Source organism: Canis lupus, chromosome 4 (genome assembly GCF_048164855.1).
Source record: "Canis lupus baileyi chromosome 4, mCanLup2.hap1, whole genome shotgun sequence".
Taxonomy (NCBI): Eukaryota; Metazoa; Chordata; class Mammalia; order Carnivora; family Canidae; genus Canis; species Canis lupus.
Genome location: NC_132841.1, coordinates 21,188,230 through 21,204,154, shown reverse-complemented (window position 1 = coordinate 21,204,154; position 15,925 = coordinate 21,188,230). Strand labels below are relative to the sequence as shown.

The following is a 15,925-nucleotide window of genomic DNA, read 5'->3' as shown; positions in this document are numbered from 1 at the left end:
CCCATTTCACAGGTGAGAAAACTGAGGCTCAGAGAGGTTCTATAACTTGCCCATGGTCACACAGCTAATAGGTAGCAAATCCACATTTTGAACCCACATAAGCACCAGAGGCTATGTATGCTGTAAGCACTGTGCTGTTCTCTCTCACGGGTAGTTGTCATTAAACGTGACCTACAGCTATCATGCTAGTGGCCACCTAGCCCCATCCCCGACCCTGTCCCTGGCTACCTTCATCAGCTCACTTTCTCCTTAGGCGGCCTGCCCCCACTGGGCGGTGTAACAGAAAAGGTTCTTCCTCTTAGGATGAGCTAAAATCAACCTCCTGGCACCCTCTACCCACTGCTTCTCACTTTGCCCTCTGGAGACACTCAGAATGATCTCCCTTTTCTATAAGGACGTCTTTTACATACACAGATCCTGACATCCCCTTTCCCTAGGGCCCCTGTCAGAGCAGCAGGATGAGGAAAAAGCATCTCTGATGCATCTCGCTGAGCTCCAGCCAAAGGCTCTCGGACACAGCAGGGCTCCTTCTCCACCAACATGCTTCCCTCTGCTCAAGTGAACCAAGCAAGTGGTGATCTGCCTGTCAGCAGTCAGATGCCTCCAACCACAGACTAGCCGGCAACACCGTGGTGCTGCAGCCTTCCTGCCTGCTGGTGGGCACGGGCAGAGCTGAGACCCATGGGGCCTGGGGACAGGCTGGGAAGGGTGGGGTGGGGGTCATGTTCAGACAGGAGAGCAAGGACCTGCATGCCAATCAGGAGTTCCCTTGGCAGCCAGGGTGTGCTCCAAAGGACAGCCCAGGGCGTACTCCAAAGGGCAGCCCAGGGCCAGATTGCCGGGAGAGGTCTGAGGCCACGCTAACCAGGATTAGCAGTGTGGAGAGGTTCTGTACCGTGGGAAAAGCAACGGTAAGAACAGGTGTTTGGGGGCTGACTTCAACTACCGTGCAGGCCAAAGAATTCTCCAGGTCAAACCGTCCTGCTGTCATAATCACTGCCGCTTTAGTTTTGTGGGGCAAGTGTCTCCTTGCATTTTGAAGGATGTGATAAGGAATCACACGGGGCAATGGGATTCAAAATTCTAGACATGACACAGAAAAAAGAAGATCAAGAAGTCCAAGGAGCAGGACGGGAGGAGAAAGAGAATGAAAAATGAAAGAAGGCTGGGCCAAAATCTATAGCAGGAGACAGGTATGTGGCCAGAATTTCAAAGGCCTAGAGTAGAAGGATAGTAGAGAGGATGTTGAATACCTGATCCCTTTTAGAGAGAGAACTTCTAACTCTGGGGCAAGGTTGGGGTTGCTGAATACTCAGAGCTGTCCCCTGCTGTCCTGAAAGCAGCAACCACCAATGAAGGCAGGAACCACCGAGCTAGCATGCTCATACCCTTCCTGGCAACTGCATATAGTCAGAACTCGGTGAATGTAAACTTCAGACAAAATGAATGAGTGGGTGTGTAGTGGTCTAGAGCCCTTTTGGGTACCGAGGACCTTTGCACAAATCCCACACACTGTAATCACCTGGGGAGCTCTTAGGCTCCTGAGGACAGGTCCCAGCCCAGGTCAATTGAGTCAGAATTGGGAAGGACATGGGTAGGGTGAGGGATGCCTCAGCTGCAGTCTGTTTTTAAAAGGCCTTTATGTTGGGATCCCTGGGTGGCGCAGCGGTTTAGCACCTGCCTTTGGCCCAGGGCATGATCCTGGAGACCCGGGATCGAATCGCACGTCGGGCTCCCGGTGCATGGAGCCTGTTTCTCCCTCTGCCTGTGTCTCTGCCTCTCTCTCTCTCTCTGTGTGACTATCATAAATAAATAAAAAATAAAAGGCCTTTATGTAATTCTGATATGTAATCAGGGATGTAAAACCAATCCTCCAGACAATTCTTGATAAATGTCCATAAATGATCAGAGAGGACTCTGAGACATTCTAGAAGCTTACTCTAAAAACTCAAACTTTCAAATGGGGCAGAAAAACCTAAACCTAAACCAGATCAAAGCTCAACAAAGAGTCTTGGGTCAGCTTGTCCTATCCCAGTGCGTTAATTTCCCCACCAGTCAAATGGAGCTCACATACCCACACCACAAACAAGGACAAAATGGCTTTGAAGAATTTGTCATTGCACAGAAGACATAGGGAATCCCCAAAAACTTCAGCAAGGAGCCTAGGAGAATAGCAAAAATCCACTTTGGCATAAAAAACTCTGGCCAATAGCCAATTTCTAGGCATGTGTGATGCAACCCAAGGATTTGTCACATCTTCAGCATTGTTCTTAACAAGACCTGACCTCTGGTAATCAGTACACAGGGAAACATACTGGAGAAGATGGACTTCACCCCACCCCTCACTCTTTCACCCATTCACCTATTTATTTACCCACCCATTTCCCAGCCATCCAGTCACCACCTCCCATATCTACCAGTCATCCATCCACTCATCCCCCCCATCCTTCATCTAGCCATCACCATCCATCTATCCACCTCCTCGTCCCCATCCACTATCCATCCATCCATTCATATCTATCCATGCATCCATCCAGCCACCATTCCAGAAATATTTATTGCAAAGCATCGGCAAGCCTAATTCACAGTTCAGCCTGGGAATACAGTTTGGCCCCTTAAAAAATTCAGAAATACTTCAAAATGGATGGCAGAAAAATCCAGGTTTTCACCCAAGCCGCAGCAGATATTCACACTGGGGTTAAGGATAGGATACAGACAAGTGCCTGGGTCACATCTGCTCAGTTACCCCAGGTAACTGCCCTGCTCTGGGGGAGGGGCACCTCCTGATTAAGTGATTGACAGTAATTCCAGGTACATCATCTCTTATCTGACACCTCTAGGGCCACAAATGCTTGGGAATGTGGAAATGTGAGGATTTTAGGGGTGCAATATGATGAATATGCACATTTTATAGAATATCCCCAGAGGTACCTGAGACAGTAATTGTAATTACCAAGCACATCCACAGCTCTCCAGTGAACCATACAAGTAGGTACAGTGAATAGTTTCATGTCAGAAGGGATTAGGTAAATGGATTGGGAGGAGAAAAAAAAAACCTTTGGCTGTCAGAGCTTTGGAACTGGCACCCTTATCACAAGTCGGTACCCCAGTCTCAGGAAGCAAAGTGGATGTTCAACTCTGGCATTCTCTTAATGAAAAACCCAGTTATCCATCACCACCATTCCCAGTGGAGGGAGGCTGGCCATTGATGCGATTCCATTAACTTGGGTGGAAAACCCAATCATCCAGCCTGGGGTATGGAGATCTGTGGGTGATGGGTTTCAAAATGACAAAGGAACTCCCTTTTCTCTCTGGCACAAAGTAAGGACTAGTAAGCCAACAGGGTCAATGGACATCTCTCAGCACACTGACAGCATCCAACCCCAGGAAAAGGCTGTTGGGATGGCGATCAGAAGGAGCTAGCAGCACGCTGGCATCACAGAGAAATAGGAGCACACACTTCAGGAACTAAGTCACTCAAATCAAGAGATGCCCACACTGCCCTGAATAATGTCACTCATACCTCCGGACCCAGGAGCTCTCCACGGCCAAAACTAACCTGCCCAACAAGTCTGATGCTCTTTATCAACTCTCATCCATCCAGTATACACGGCATGGAAGAAGGGTCTCCATTCCCTGGCTTCCAAAGGACTCAAATGGTTTGCCCCCGCTCCTCTGTATGATGGGCATGTACCTATGGGACACAGCTCCCCAACTAGCTCTCAAGGGCTGGACAGGAAGGGGCTAGTCTGTGTCCTCGGAGCCTAGCACAGAGCCCTCAGGACACTCACTCTACCTGCTTAGGAGATGCCACGTTTCCTGCGTGGCCTCGCTCGCCCTGAGCGGCAACACCAGTGACTACAGCGCGCACAAGTGTTTTTAAGCCTTAGCTGTGTATTAATGCTTCTGTGCTCTTCATCTTCAAAATTTTTCACAAGGACACAATTATAGCGTAATTCGACAAGAAAATCATTTAAAACATGCTTTTAAAGCTGTAGATGCAGGGCGCCTGGGTGGCTCGGTCAGTTAAGTGTCTGCATTCACCTCAGGTCAGGCTCCCTGCTCAGTGGGGAGTCTGCTTCTCCCTCTCCCTCTGCTGCTCCCCCTGCTTGTGCATGCATCCTCGCTCTCTCTAGCTCTCTCTTTCTGCGTCAAATAAATACATAAATAATCTTTAAAAAAATTTAAAGCTGCAGACACCATGGCTGCGTATCTATCCAAAGGAGGGATGGATCACGCAAATCTGATGGGTTTCTCACTTTGTGGTCACTTGCCTTTCTGCCCCTTTCATCTGAACCCTACAGCTTTCACTTATATCCCCAAAGTCAGGCCCACGACCAGTCAGAAAAGGTGGGACTCACAGCTGCTTCCCAGGGTTGAGAGAGCCCCGGTCTATCTCCCGGTCGAACTCGGTGCGGATGTCTTCCAGGGACCCGTCGTCCCCGAAGGCCCCCCACTCCGTGTTGATACACATCCTCCCCTCATCGCCTTCCACCAGGTCAATGTGCCTCAGTTCCTCCATGTAGCATGCATTAGTGCCAGTGCCTTGGAGAGAGAAACCAGATCAGAAGCCATGACCACACAAAACCCTGAGAGGAGGCTGCCCATGCTTTCTGGAAACACTGGCTGAGGGGCGGACATGAGGAAGGGGTGACATTACCAATGATGAGGCCGACCTCACACTGCTGGTCATCATAGCCACAGGTCATCATGGTCCCCACTGTGTCATTCACCACAGCCACTATGTTGGCGTCGTAGTCCTGGGGACACGGAAGGGGTGTCACCGTCCACTCTCACATGAGAGCACAGGTCACCCGCCTGCGAGAGAGCACAGCCAGCGCGGCTCCAGTGGGCTGTGCTGCTCTCATCACTGCTGGCACTCACATCCGCCTGATTAGGGCGCGGTGATGACATTATGGAAACTGCACGGTCACCTTCATTACCTGGCTTAAGATGCTTTTCAGAGTGGATTTCCCACCCAGAGCCACGGCCCTCTGGAAAGCACGCACTCCATCCCTGTGATCCAGCCGTGCGGGCTGCGCCTGTCAGAGGAGGCGGCCCCTGCCCGAGGGCTTGGCCGGTGGGGGGAGCACCTCACACAGCCCTGCTTCAAACCACCCTGACCTCCTGGTCTGTGGACCCTCTCTGTTCATCCGTCCAGGTCTTCCAGACACCCCATGTGATGGCCCAGGCCATGCAGCACTGTCCCCAGGAAGGGCCCCATCTGTTTCAGACCCCAGCCTTCTCCCCACAACCTCCACCTCCATGTGACCCAGACAGGCGGCCCCTAGAGAGAGAAGTTACCCCGCGCTTCTTGATGGCTTTGTTAAGCAGCTTCACCACATCCATCCCCTCCACTCCACTTGCTTTAAATTTCTTTGTCCAGGTGATCAGGATGCCCTGTAAAGGAGAGCAGATGGGGGATGGACGAGCACTGTAGGAGCCCCAGGTCACTGGGTAGGCGGGGCGGGGGGCTCCTCAAGGGCCAGGGACAATGCAGAGGCCCAGAGAGGACAAGCAGCTTGCTCCAGATTGCACCAGGTAACCACAGACCCTGTCCCATCTCCTACTCATCCATCTGTATGAGGGACTTCTCTGGGGGCTGCCATGGAAAAAACCCCACAGCTCACACTAGAATGCAGTAAGTGTCTGGCCAGGAGAGGAGTGTCACAGGGCACGCAAATCTAACTGGATGTCAACTGCACTTTTCTCTTAAAAAGAGACAAAGAGAAATCTCATCATTACCTGATCACCCCTCCCCACTGGCAATCTAGATCCCAGCTTCCACGGCCCCAGGGAAAGGAAATCAGAGCCAAATGGGGAAGAGAAGCAAAATACCAATGAAATTCTTGGCTACTGAACTTAAAGCCAGGTCCTAGAGACTTAAGGATAATACTGACTAAATATGATTTATGCCTCTTCCCCAAACTTGGAGTTTAAACCCCATCTATAAGCAGCAACTCCACTATTTATACAATATGACCCATTTCTATTTCTTTATTAGAAAAGAAACATCAAAAAGGATAGGCAGCCAGTGGTCACTCACTGGGGAATGGGGAAGGGTAGGAATTTTACTTTTTTGCTTTACATCTTTGTGTTATTTGTATAAACAGCTTTACATGTTGCTTTTTTTTTTAAGATACTAAAAAAAAAAAAAATAGTTGTTACACTTAACTGTTTCTGTCTGAATGGAGAAAGTTGCCACACATGCAGCAGGGTTGGGACGAGCTGATGCTTGGGCCCCATAGGCCTCTGGGAATGCCACAGGGATGGGGCGTTTGCCCACATATGGCTGCCCCAGCTCCTGGTGAAAGCCACCCGGCCCGTTAGATGCACAGCAGGGTGAGTGCTTGTACCAATTCCAGAAACTCCTGGACACTGTTTTCTTCCCGTCAACCCTAACCCCCCAAAAGCCTCTGAGAGTATGCTGTAGAAAGAATGTTGGGGTGGAAATCAGGAGACCAGTCCTGTCCTCACACCTCTGCCCATTTCCTTGTGGGAAGCTCTGCAAATTCCTGAGGGTCATTTTGCTCATTTGTGGAATAGGCAGCTAGTCTAGATATGGACAATCTTCAAGATTCCAGGCAGCCTTGAAGAGTGGGCATAGGCCTCCCCACCATGAGCAATTAGTCTGTGGTCCACTAGTTTCCTAGGCCGGGCCACATTTGGTGTCCCAATGCCAGATACCAGAGCATCTGGACTGGCCACAGCAGTCCTGATGGAGACAAGGGGACAGTAGTGTCTCAGAGGTCTTTAATGCGGGGAAAGAGGGAGGAATGGGTGATGGGAGTGCCTGGGATTCCGGTCCTAGCTCTGCCCTGCCATTAATAAGCCCTGTGACCTTGGGAGGTCTGGTTCTCCATCTGGGGAATAAGGGACTTGACCTACTGAGCTCTCAAGCCCCTCCTAGCTCTCACATGACGTGATTACACAAATGATACAGATGAAAGGGCTCCAGGGGCAAGAAGCTGTGCCTGGGACAGGGGGCTCACCCTACTGACAAAGAGGTACAGGGAAGCTGCCCAGAAGTACACAGGGTGCTGTGTCTACCAACGTTACCATCCTGCAGAAAGCAGACTGGTGTCAAGCATAGCACTGGAACCAAAGTGCCCAGAGCTAAACTGGGCTCTGCTGCTCCCTGGCTGGGTGGTCTTGGATAGGTTCCTAACCCCTGCCAGCCTCAGTGTCCTCCTCTGTAAAGTGGGAATCATGAGCACTTCACTCACGGGTGTGTCTGAAGATAACGTGTTAGCTGGGAAGCGTGCATGAGAGCAGAGCCTGGCACCTGATGGACCCTCCGTAATGTTAACTCTCAGGATTCCTGTTATGAGGAGTTTGTTCACAGGTCGCTGTGTGTGCATGGTCTGCCTATCCATGTAGAAAAGACACGAGGCTGCATCTATGTACTCTGTCTCCCTGCGATATGCTGAGGTACAACGGAGCCACAGAGTATGTCTGAGTCACTCCTTGCTAAGCAGGTGAATGAATGAACAATGACCACCAACAAGGTGGGTGCAATGATCCCTGTGGCTGAAGCTGCTCGCTGGCAGAAGCTGTGGAGGGACAGCCCTGGCACCTGAGGCAAGGGGTCTTGCCCAGATTCTCCACCCCCAGGATGGCCCCCAGGCAAACACCACACTGTACAACCCTGACAAAAGCCTCGCCAGCCTCTCTCCTCTGTCACCAAGCCTACAGGCTCTTCCCTCACTAGCTTATGTTTCATGGATGTCTCTACCTACGCAAGGGCCACAAATACCATGATTCACCTCCAGAAATATGGAAATCATTAGGTAACTGAAAAGATAAACACGCTATTTTTTTAACCCCACATTGATTCCTACAAATGTTTTTTTTTTTTTTTAAATACAACATAGGCAGGCCATCAAGCTGGTGAGCAAAGGGGAAAAAAGGGGCTCATCGACCTCCCCACGCTGGGGCTTCTGTGGGGCCCGCCAATCCCAGCATGTGCTTACCTCGTCTATCTTGGACTGCCGACAAGGGAAAGAAAATGTGAATCCCACTGGTAATTTCTTGTCCTTGATTTTTTTTTTCTCCATGAAGTCCCCCAGGCACTCGGCGACATGATCAAAAAGCTGGAAGAAACATGAGAGAGCTGTCAGCAGGGAGAGAGGGGAGCTGGCATTTGGGGTGGGGGGGATGTAAACAATTCCCTCTGCACACACTGAGAAGAGTGGGGCCACGCTGGCTGCCCATCCCCGTGGCCCATTCCCGTGGCCCTGCTGGGAAAGCCACGCTGAGTGGGAATGCTAGAGAAACAGTCCCTTAAAAAGAGCCTCCCTGTGGACCAGCACAGCAAAGCCCTCGATCAGAACTGGCCTATCAGTAGTCACTAATACGTCTGAGTGCTGAGGAAATTTCAAAATAATAGAAAATCCCCTCACCCCCTCCTAACACACAGGCAATGAGTGGGTCTCTATCAGCAACCCTGGCCCCTTCTTTTATGTCTCCATCTCTATCTACCTCAGTCTGTGCAAATTCCAAACACTCTATGGGCAGTTCCAGAGGCTCTAGTCTACTTGTGTGATTTCACAATCTTTAAACTAACTTCTTTTTACTTTTTACAGAAGTCTGATACACACACATGGAAAAGAGCACACATCCTAAGCACAGAGCTGCCCACTTGTGTCATCAGGACCCAGGTCAAGAAACACAACTCTGTCGGGCAGCCCAGGTGGCTCAATGGTTTAGCGCCACCTTTGGCCCAGGGCGTGCGTGATCCTGGAGACCCAGGATCAAGTCCCACTTCAGGCTCCCTGCATGGAGCCTGCTTCTCCCTCGGCCTGTGTCTTTGCCTCTCTCTCTCTCTCTCTCTCTCTCTCTGTCTCTCTCTCTCTCTGTGTGTGTGTCTCTCATGAATAAATAAATAAAATCTTTAAAAAAAAAAAAAAGAAAAGAAACACAACTCCATCAGCGCCCAGACACATCCCTCGACTCACTGCCACCACCTAACCCCACAAGGGCAGTTGGCAGCTGCTCTGACTTCCAGCACTCTGGATTCTTTCTGCTGTCTGTCTGCTACATATAAATGCAAGGAGGGTGCACTCTTTGGTGTCCGCTTTCTTTCACTCAACATTACGTATGGGAAGAGTCACCCACATTGTCACGTGCCTCTGTAGACTATTCCTTCTAATTGCTGCATAGTAGTCTGTGGTATGCATACACTGCAGTTTATTCAGTGTATTTTAGTTTAAGCTTGCCTGCTCCATGACACATTGCCTGGGATAGGCATACACATCTTAGGATCCACTGGAAAGAGCACAGGACACTGTTCCCATAGCCTCTGCACAAATACTGTCAATGAGGGAAGGCTCATCCCCTCTAAGGCAACCTTTTTGGATCTCTCTAATATCTCCCCTCATCTCTAAAACGTACCTACAATTGAATATAATGTTTTATATGTGTTCTGAACACAGGAGAGCTTAGTTGAACTAAGGAATCTCTCTTTTCCTTAGCTCTATACCCCTATTAATGTAATCAAAGCATATATATGTTTTTTGGCAACCATGCCGCAGTCTCAGTAACCCAATCTTTTTCACATGGCTATCATAACACTAGACCTCCCCTATGTATGGGATTTGCACAGCTACAGAGCTTCTAGAAAGCCAGAAGAAGGCAGCATTGGCAGGGCCAACCACATGGTCACAGGAAGCAACCCCAGCCCATGTTCCCAGACAAGGCTACTTCCTGAAAGCTTTCCTTGCAGGGATATCCTCAAGAGGGGCCAAAAGTCACTATTCCTTTCCCCAACTTTACCCAGATATTCCTGACCCAGCTCTAAAATCTGACCCGCCTGCCAGAGTAAAGGAAAACCTGCCGACTTTGACTAAAAGCCTCTGTCCCTGACTCACTATTGCTCGGACGATGGCTGCAGCCAGTGACTCCGACTCAAGAGACACATGACCACCTTCCCTGGAGAAGCTGGGCTAAGCTTCCCACGACCCACATTTCTAAGTAATATAAATCCATTACTAAGTCCGTCAGCGAGCCCCGCGTCATCTGCTGTCACAAGTCCCTGGCCCCCCTGTGGCCCTCAGGAAAGATGGCCAGCCAGCTGAAGGGAGGCTGGAGGGAAGGCTACAGGCAGGAAGTAGCAGGGAGAAGGCCAGCTGTAGAAATGGATTCCCATGGAAGAGGTGCTCTAAGGGCTCCCAGATCCAAACCAAACACCTCAGCCCAGCAGTGCTGTTAAGAAGGAAATGCTCATGGCCCAGGAGCTCCCAGCCTGTTTCAAGAGACAGGAAGCTACCACCAAGCTAACCCAAGTCTGGGACCCATCAGGAAGGGAAGTTACCCAGATCCACAGGGCTCAAGATTCTTGTGTCTAAAAAGCATTTTTTTTCCTCTAACAACATAATCATTATTTTAAAAATCCCCACACAGATTCCATTTCTCCGACTAAAAAGGATAAAAATGACTACAACAAAAACTTACATATTTATGATTCAAAATTTCCCAAACTAAAGATATGATTTTTAAGAAGGTTGCATTCATGCTTCCAAGAGTATTGTTAAACCTTAAGCTGAGCTGAACCTTTTGGGATACTTGTGTGTGTGTGCGTGCGTGCGTGTGTGTGTGTGTGTGTAGAGGGGTAGAAAAAAAGATAAAGCAAATAGTTAAGAATTGGGGAATCTGGATGAGGGTATCTACCGGAGCTCTTTCTGTTTATCTTGAAATTTTTCTGTAAGTTTAATATTACTCCAAATAAAAGGTTTAAAAATCTATCTAAAATTCCTGCATATTAGAGAAGATGAAATCACAACCCCATGAATTCAGGACTGTTCCATAGACTGTGAGTCTGAGCTTGCTTCATGAGCACAATGGGGCCCTTAGCTTCCTACAATATTCTACGGGCTGATAAGAAAAATGGTCCGCTGATACTTATTTTTAATCTCAAACCAAAGTTCTGAAAGAGGGTTCCCTGTTTCATCCCTATTTTCAACTGCCAACCCTCTTCCTCATCCCCTGGACTCTCCTCCTTGCCCACAGCCCTCACACTTCCTGACCATCAAGAAATTTTAAAAACAATAAAGACAAGCCCCAGGCTCAGAGTGTTCCACGTTGCTGAAACTGCAACATCTGGAACCAGACTACCTGGGTGCAAATCCCAGCTCTATCACTTATGAGCTGTGACCCAAGGGGCTGGTTACTTAAAATCTGAGCCTCAGGTTTCTCATCTATAAAATGGGAATGATGATGAAATGAGTTAATTCATTCAAAGTGCTGACACCAGTGACCTGTACGTAACAAGCACTATGGAAGTACTGCTGTAATAATAAATACACCATCATTACCATCATTATCATCACCCTCATCACCTTTTTTGTTTTTGTTTTGCAGACTGCTTGAAATGAGTAGAGGCAGAAACATGGCAGGAAACAGTGATCCTAGAGCTGAGAAGATGAGGACAGAGGCTGGGAGAGATGAGGTCCTGGGGGCGCAGTAAGAAAGAAGTCACTGTGGCAGTGGATATATAGCCAAGTGTGCACCTGTTGGGGGGTACTCCCTTAATTTACAAACCCTGCTCCTCAAAGGTCAAGCCAAAGCACACATGAATGTCTCAGCCATGGGGGAAGAGTCCTGATGGTGAAGGCAGCAGAGGTGGCTAAACCCAAGGACTTGTCGCTCACAGTGAAGGTCAGTACTTATTGTCAAATGAAAGGAGCAGGATGCCAACTCGAGGCTGCTGGCCACTTGCAGGAAGGATAAAGCAGCAACCACTGAGCAGGATTAGGAGACCTCACAGCTGGTTGTCCTCATGCACTCATAGGAAGGATGAGCCAGTTGCTGCAGCCCAACAGTGAAGGGATAAGCAAGGGAACCTGCAGGCAGGGCCATCCAATGAGTGATACACTCATTTCATCGGCTGCCTGTTCTGATGACAGTGTCTTCTTCCATGCTCCGTGGGACACAGTCAGAAAAGCCCTAAGCCCAAACCTCCACGAGCAGGTGAAAGACTAGGATTAGCCCTTTTCTCTCCGCAAAAAAAAAAAAAAAAAAAAAGCCCAAAACCAAACCTCGGCAGAAAGCTTGCTCCAGGCCCCACCGACAGTAATTTAGAAACAAAGTGGAGTCAAGAGGAGAAGGCTCCTGGGTCTCATCTCATAGTCCAGCTCAGAACAAATGAGTTTTCTGGAGAACTTAGTCACGAACCTTGACATGAACACACCCTTCCTAAAACAAATATTTGGCAAGCAATGAATACATATCCTGGGCAGTGGCCATGACTCAGGAGGCGAGCTACAGACCACAGGAGCCTGAACATCTCCAGGAGACTAGGCAGAGCAGCTCCCACACCCAATGGGCTAACAGGACACAGAGTGACAGACACAGAGTGTCCACAGGGTCCTTAGTGAGCTAGGGCCCCACCATTCACCACAGCCAGCCACAGGACAAGAGGCCTTCTGATCACATCCACAACCCCTTGGCCAGCTAGGGAAGGCAGTCCTTCCACGGGCACCCATGAAGGGGAGGGGCCTCAGGTATCCAATGTGAGGGAAGGGGGTGATGACAGTTTGTACCCAGGACTCTCAAGAGACCATTAAATCAGGTAGCCAGGAGCCCTTGACTATCCCTGGGACCATGAGCTCAAGTTCCTACTGCCCTACCAGGTGACAGCCATGCCCTGGGCCCTAGGTGAGCTAGGTGAAGTGGCCAATGACTTGAAGGAAAGAGCGTTTTCACCCAAGGACTCTGCTAAACCTCTGCTAGGGAGCCAAACCCAGGATCCCAAGGGAATGAATACATTTACCCCCACAGCTGCCAGGACCCCTCTTTATACACTCCCGTCCACCAATTTCCCCAGAGAGTGGGCTCTCCTTAGATGGTCACACCCTTCCACCAGGAGCCCCCCTCCACATGAATCTTTGAGGACTCCTCTCACGGGTTCAGCCATCAGTGCTTGGTCTAGTTCCCGAACGTCTGAACCCACTGGGGCTGATCAGAAGGGAGAGGGGACCCACCTGGCTTCCACTGCCGTGCACGATATTCTCCGGGGTGTCGTAAATCTCGGACTCCATGTGAACATTCTGGTTTTGCTCATGATTCACTTGCACCCTCAGAATTCGAAAAGAAGACCCGCCAAGATCCAGGGCAATGAAATCTCCCTTTTCTGTTTAGGGAGACAACAGGTATCACATCAGCTTCGTATGTTACAGGAAGGCGTCATGCTTTGCTTGCTTCTTGACAGGTCTGGCTGGCCTGCCTCCTCCCATGCAAACCTCATCCAACCACTGCTCTGTCTGGAAAATGGGCCAGGGAAACCCTCCCAGCCTGGCATGCAGCAGGCCGGCTCCAAGGAGGGGAACGAGAGACCCAAACTCCACACAAAGCCCCACCTACACTTTCTCTAATTCCCTATCCTTTCCCCCAAACAGCATTGTTATCCATAAAATAAAAACAGGTATTTCAACTCAGAGTAAATCCCACGTCTGAGGTCTCTTCCATGCCTTGAGTTCCTGTCATCTCAGGGAGTCTACACCCCGACTTATTCCCCAGGAGATTTTTTTTTAAATCATGGTATCATATATATAACATAAAATTAACTACTATAACCATCTTTAGGTGGTGTTATGTACAATGTTGTGCAACCATCACCCACCATCCATCTCCAAAGCTTTTCATCAGCCCTTACAGGGTAACAAAACTTAAGAACCATCAGACAGTCACTCCTCACTCCTCCTCCCCTAGTCCCTGGTCACTGCCACTCTGCTTGCTATCACTACAGATTTGCCTAGTCTGGATAGTTCACAGACATGGAATCACACAATACTTGGCCTTTTGCGTCTGGCTTATTTTACTTTGCATAATGTCTCAAAGTTCATGCTGTAGCATGTGTCAGAATTTCACTGCTTTCTGAGGCTGGCTGATAGTCCATTGTATACAGTTACCACACTGCCTATCTACTCACCTGTCGGTGGACACCTGTGTTGTTTCTAAACAGGGAATGTTTTTAACAGAAATCCCTCTTAGTCACGTAAGAGGAACCGGCCTGATATGGTTACATCCCTTGGGCCCAATGTCTACACTAACTAGGGTGGGGCTGAGTGGGACAAAGATAATGGGATTGTATGTCGAGGCTACCAGACAAGCAGCAAGGGAGGCGGCCGTGGGAAGATCCCAAACCATCAAGCCACCATCTAACCATTCTTTACCTTGTTTCTCATTAGTAATTGTTACACATGCTTCTAAAAACTCAGGGCAGCCCCGGTGGCGTAGCGGTTTAGCGCCGCCTGCAGCCCACGGCGTGATCCTGGAGACCCAGGATCGAGTCCCACGTCAGGCCTCCTGCATGGAGTCTGCTTCTCCCTCTGCCTGTGTCTCTGTTCCCCGCCCCCGAATAAATAAATAAATCTTTAAAAAAAATAAATAAAACTTAAAAAAATAAAAATAAAAATAATTAAAAAAAAAAACTCAGTTAAAATCTGTTAATTTTACTGCCGAGGGACATGCCCAACTGTCCCAATGTGTATCACGCCAGGGGTGACAGCCACTCTTGCCATCCCAAGCCCCAGTCATCCCCTAGGTCCTCAATCCTACAGCAGTATAGATACAAGTCTGCTTGGGATCTCATTTTCCTAGGGAAGCATCTTTAATATTCTATTTTTAGGTAACGGTATTGTTGAGATATAAATCACCAGACAACTCACCCATTTAAAGTGTGCAATTCGATGGTTTTTAGTATATTCAGTTATGCCACCATTGCCACAAACCAGTTTCAGAATGCTTTCATCACCTCAGAAAGAAACCCTGAACTGTTTAACTATCACCCTCTCAATCAAGTACCCGCTTGCTCCACTGCCCCTAAGCAACCATTAATCTACTCTGTCTCCAAAGATTCACCCATTCTGGACAGTTCATATGAATGGAATCATAAAGCATGAGACCTCTTGTGACCAGCTTCTTGTTGTACCATGTGTCAGTACTCCATTTCTTTATAGTCAAATAATCCATTATATTGATGTACCTCATTTCATTGACCCATTTGTCTGTGGATGGATATCTGGGTGGTTTCTACCTTTTAGTTATCATGAATACCACTGCTATGAATATTTCTGCATAAATTCTTGTGCAGCTGTTTTTATTCCCCTTGGGTATATACCTAGAAGTAGAACGCTCTGTCAACTGGTAATTCACGTTGAACTTTTTGAGGAACTGATACTAGTTTTTGAGGAGCTGCCCCATTGTCCAGCCCACCAGTGATATATAAAGGTTCCAACTTCTCCACATCCTCAATATTTATCATCTTACTTATCTTCATTTATACTTCTCTAGCTAATGACAATGAGTACCTTTACATGTGCTTCTTGGCCATTTTTTACCTCCCTTGGAGAAATGTCCCCTCAGATTCCCCAGCTTGTTTTAAAAATTAGATTGTCGGGATCCCTGGGTGGCGCAGCGGTTTGGCGCCTGCCTTTGGCCTAGGGCGCGATCCTGGAGACCCGGGATCGGGTCCCACGTCGGGCTCCCGGTGCATGGAGCCTGCTTCTCTCTGCCTGTGTCTCTGCCTCTCTTTCTCTCTCTGTGACTATCATAAATAAATAAAAATTAAAAAAAAAAAAAAAACATTTAAAAATTAGATTGTCTTTTTGAGTGTTGAATTTTAAGATTTCTTCATGTTCTAGACATAAGTCTCTATCAGATATATGATCTGCAAATATTTTCTCTCATTCTATGGGTTGTCTTCTCCCTTTCTTGATGGTGACTTACAAAGCATAAAAGTTTTTCACTTTGATGAAGTACAACCAATCTATTGTTTTCTTTTGTTGTTTGTGCCTTTGGAGCCCTATCTTAGAAGCTGTTGCCAAATCCAGGGTCACAGAGATTCACACCTATGTTTCCTGCTAAGAGTTTTATAGTTTTAGTTCTTACATGTAGGTATTTGATCCATTTTAAGTTGATTTTTCTT

At 48.4% G+C, this 15,925-nt stretch overlaps 1 protein-coding gene across 5 annotated transcripts in view; it reads right to left on the bottom strand.

Annotated features, from left to right (window-relative positions):
• HK1 (hexokinase 1) overlaps positions 1-15,925 on the bottom strand; it is a 119,906-nt gene that overhangs the window by 22,971 nt on the left and 81,010 nt on the right. For all 5 annotated transcript variants that reach the window (XM_072823395.1, XM_072823397.1, XM_072823396.1 and 2 more), the window contains 5 exons: positions 12,981-13,129; positions 7,974-8,093; positions 5,305-5,400; positions 4,661-4,760; positions 4,362-4,545 (listed from right to left, as the gene is read on the bottom strand). In XM_072823395.1, the coding sequence (XP_072679496.1) occupies positions 4,362-4,545; positions 4,661-4,760; positions 5,305-5,400; positions 7,974-8,093; positions 12,981-13,129 (649 nt within the window). The remainder of the gene's footprint in view (positions 1-4,361; positions 4,546-4,660; positions 4,761-5,304; positions 5,401-7,973; positions 8,094-12,980; positions 13,130-15,925) is intronic.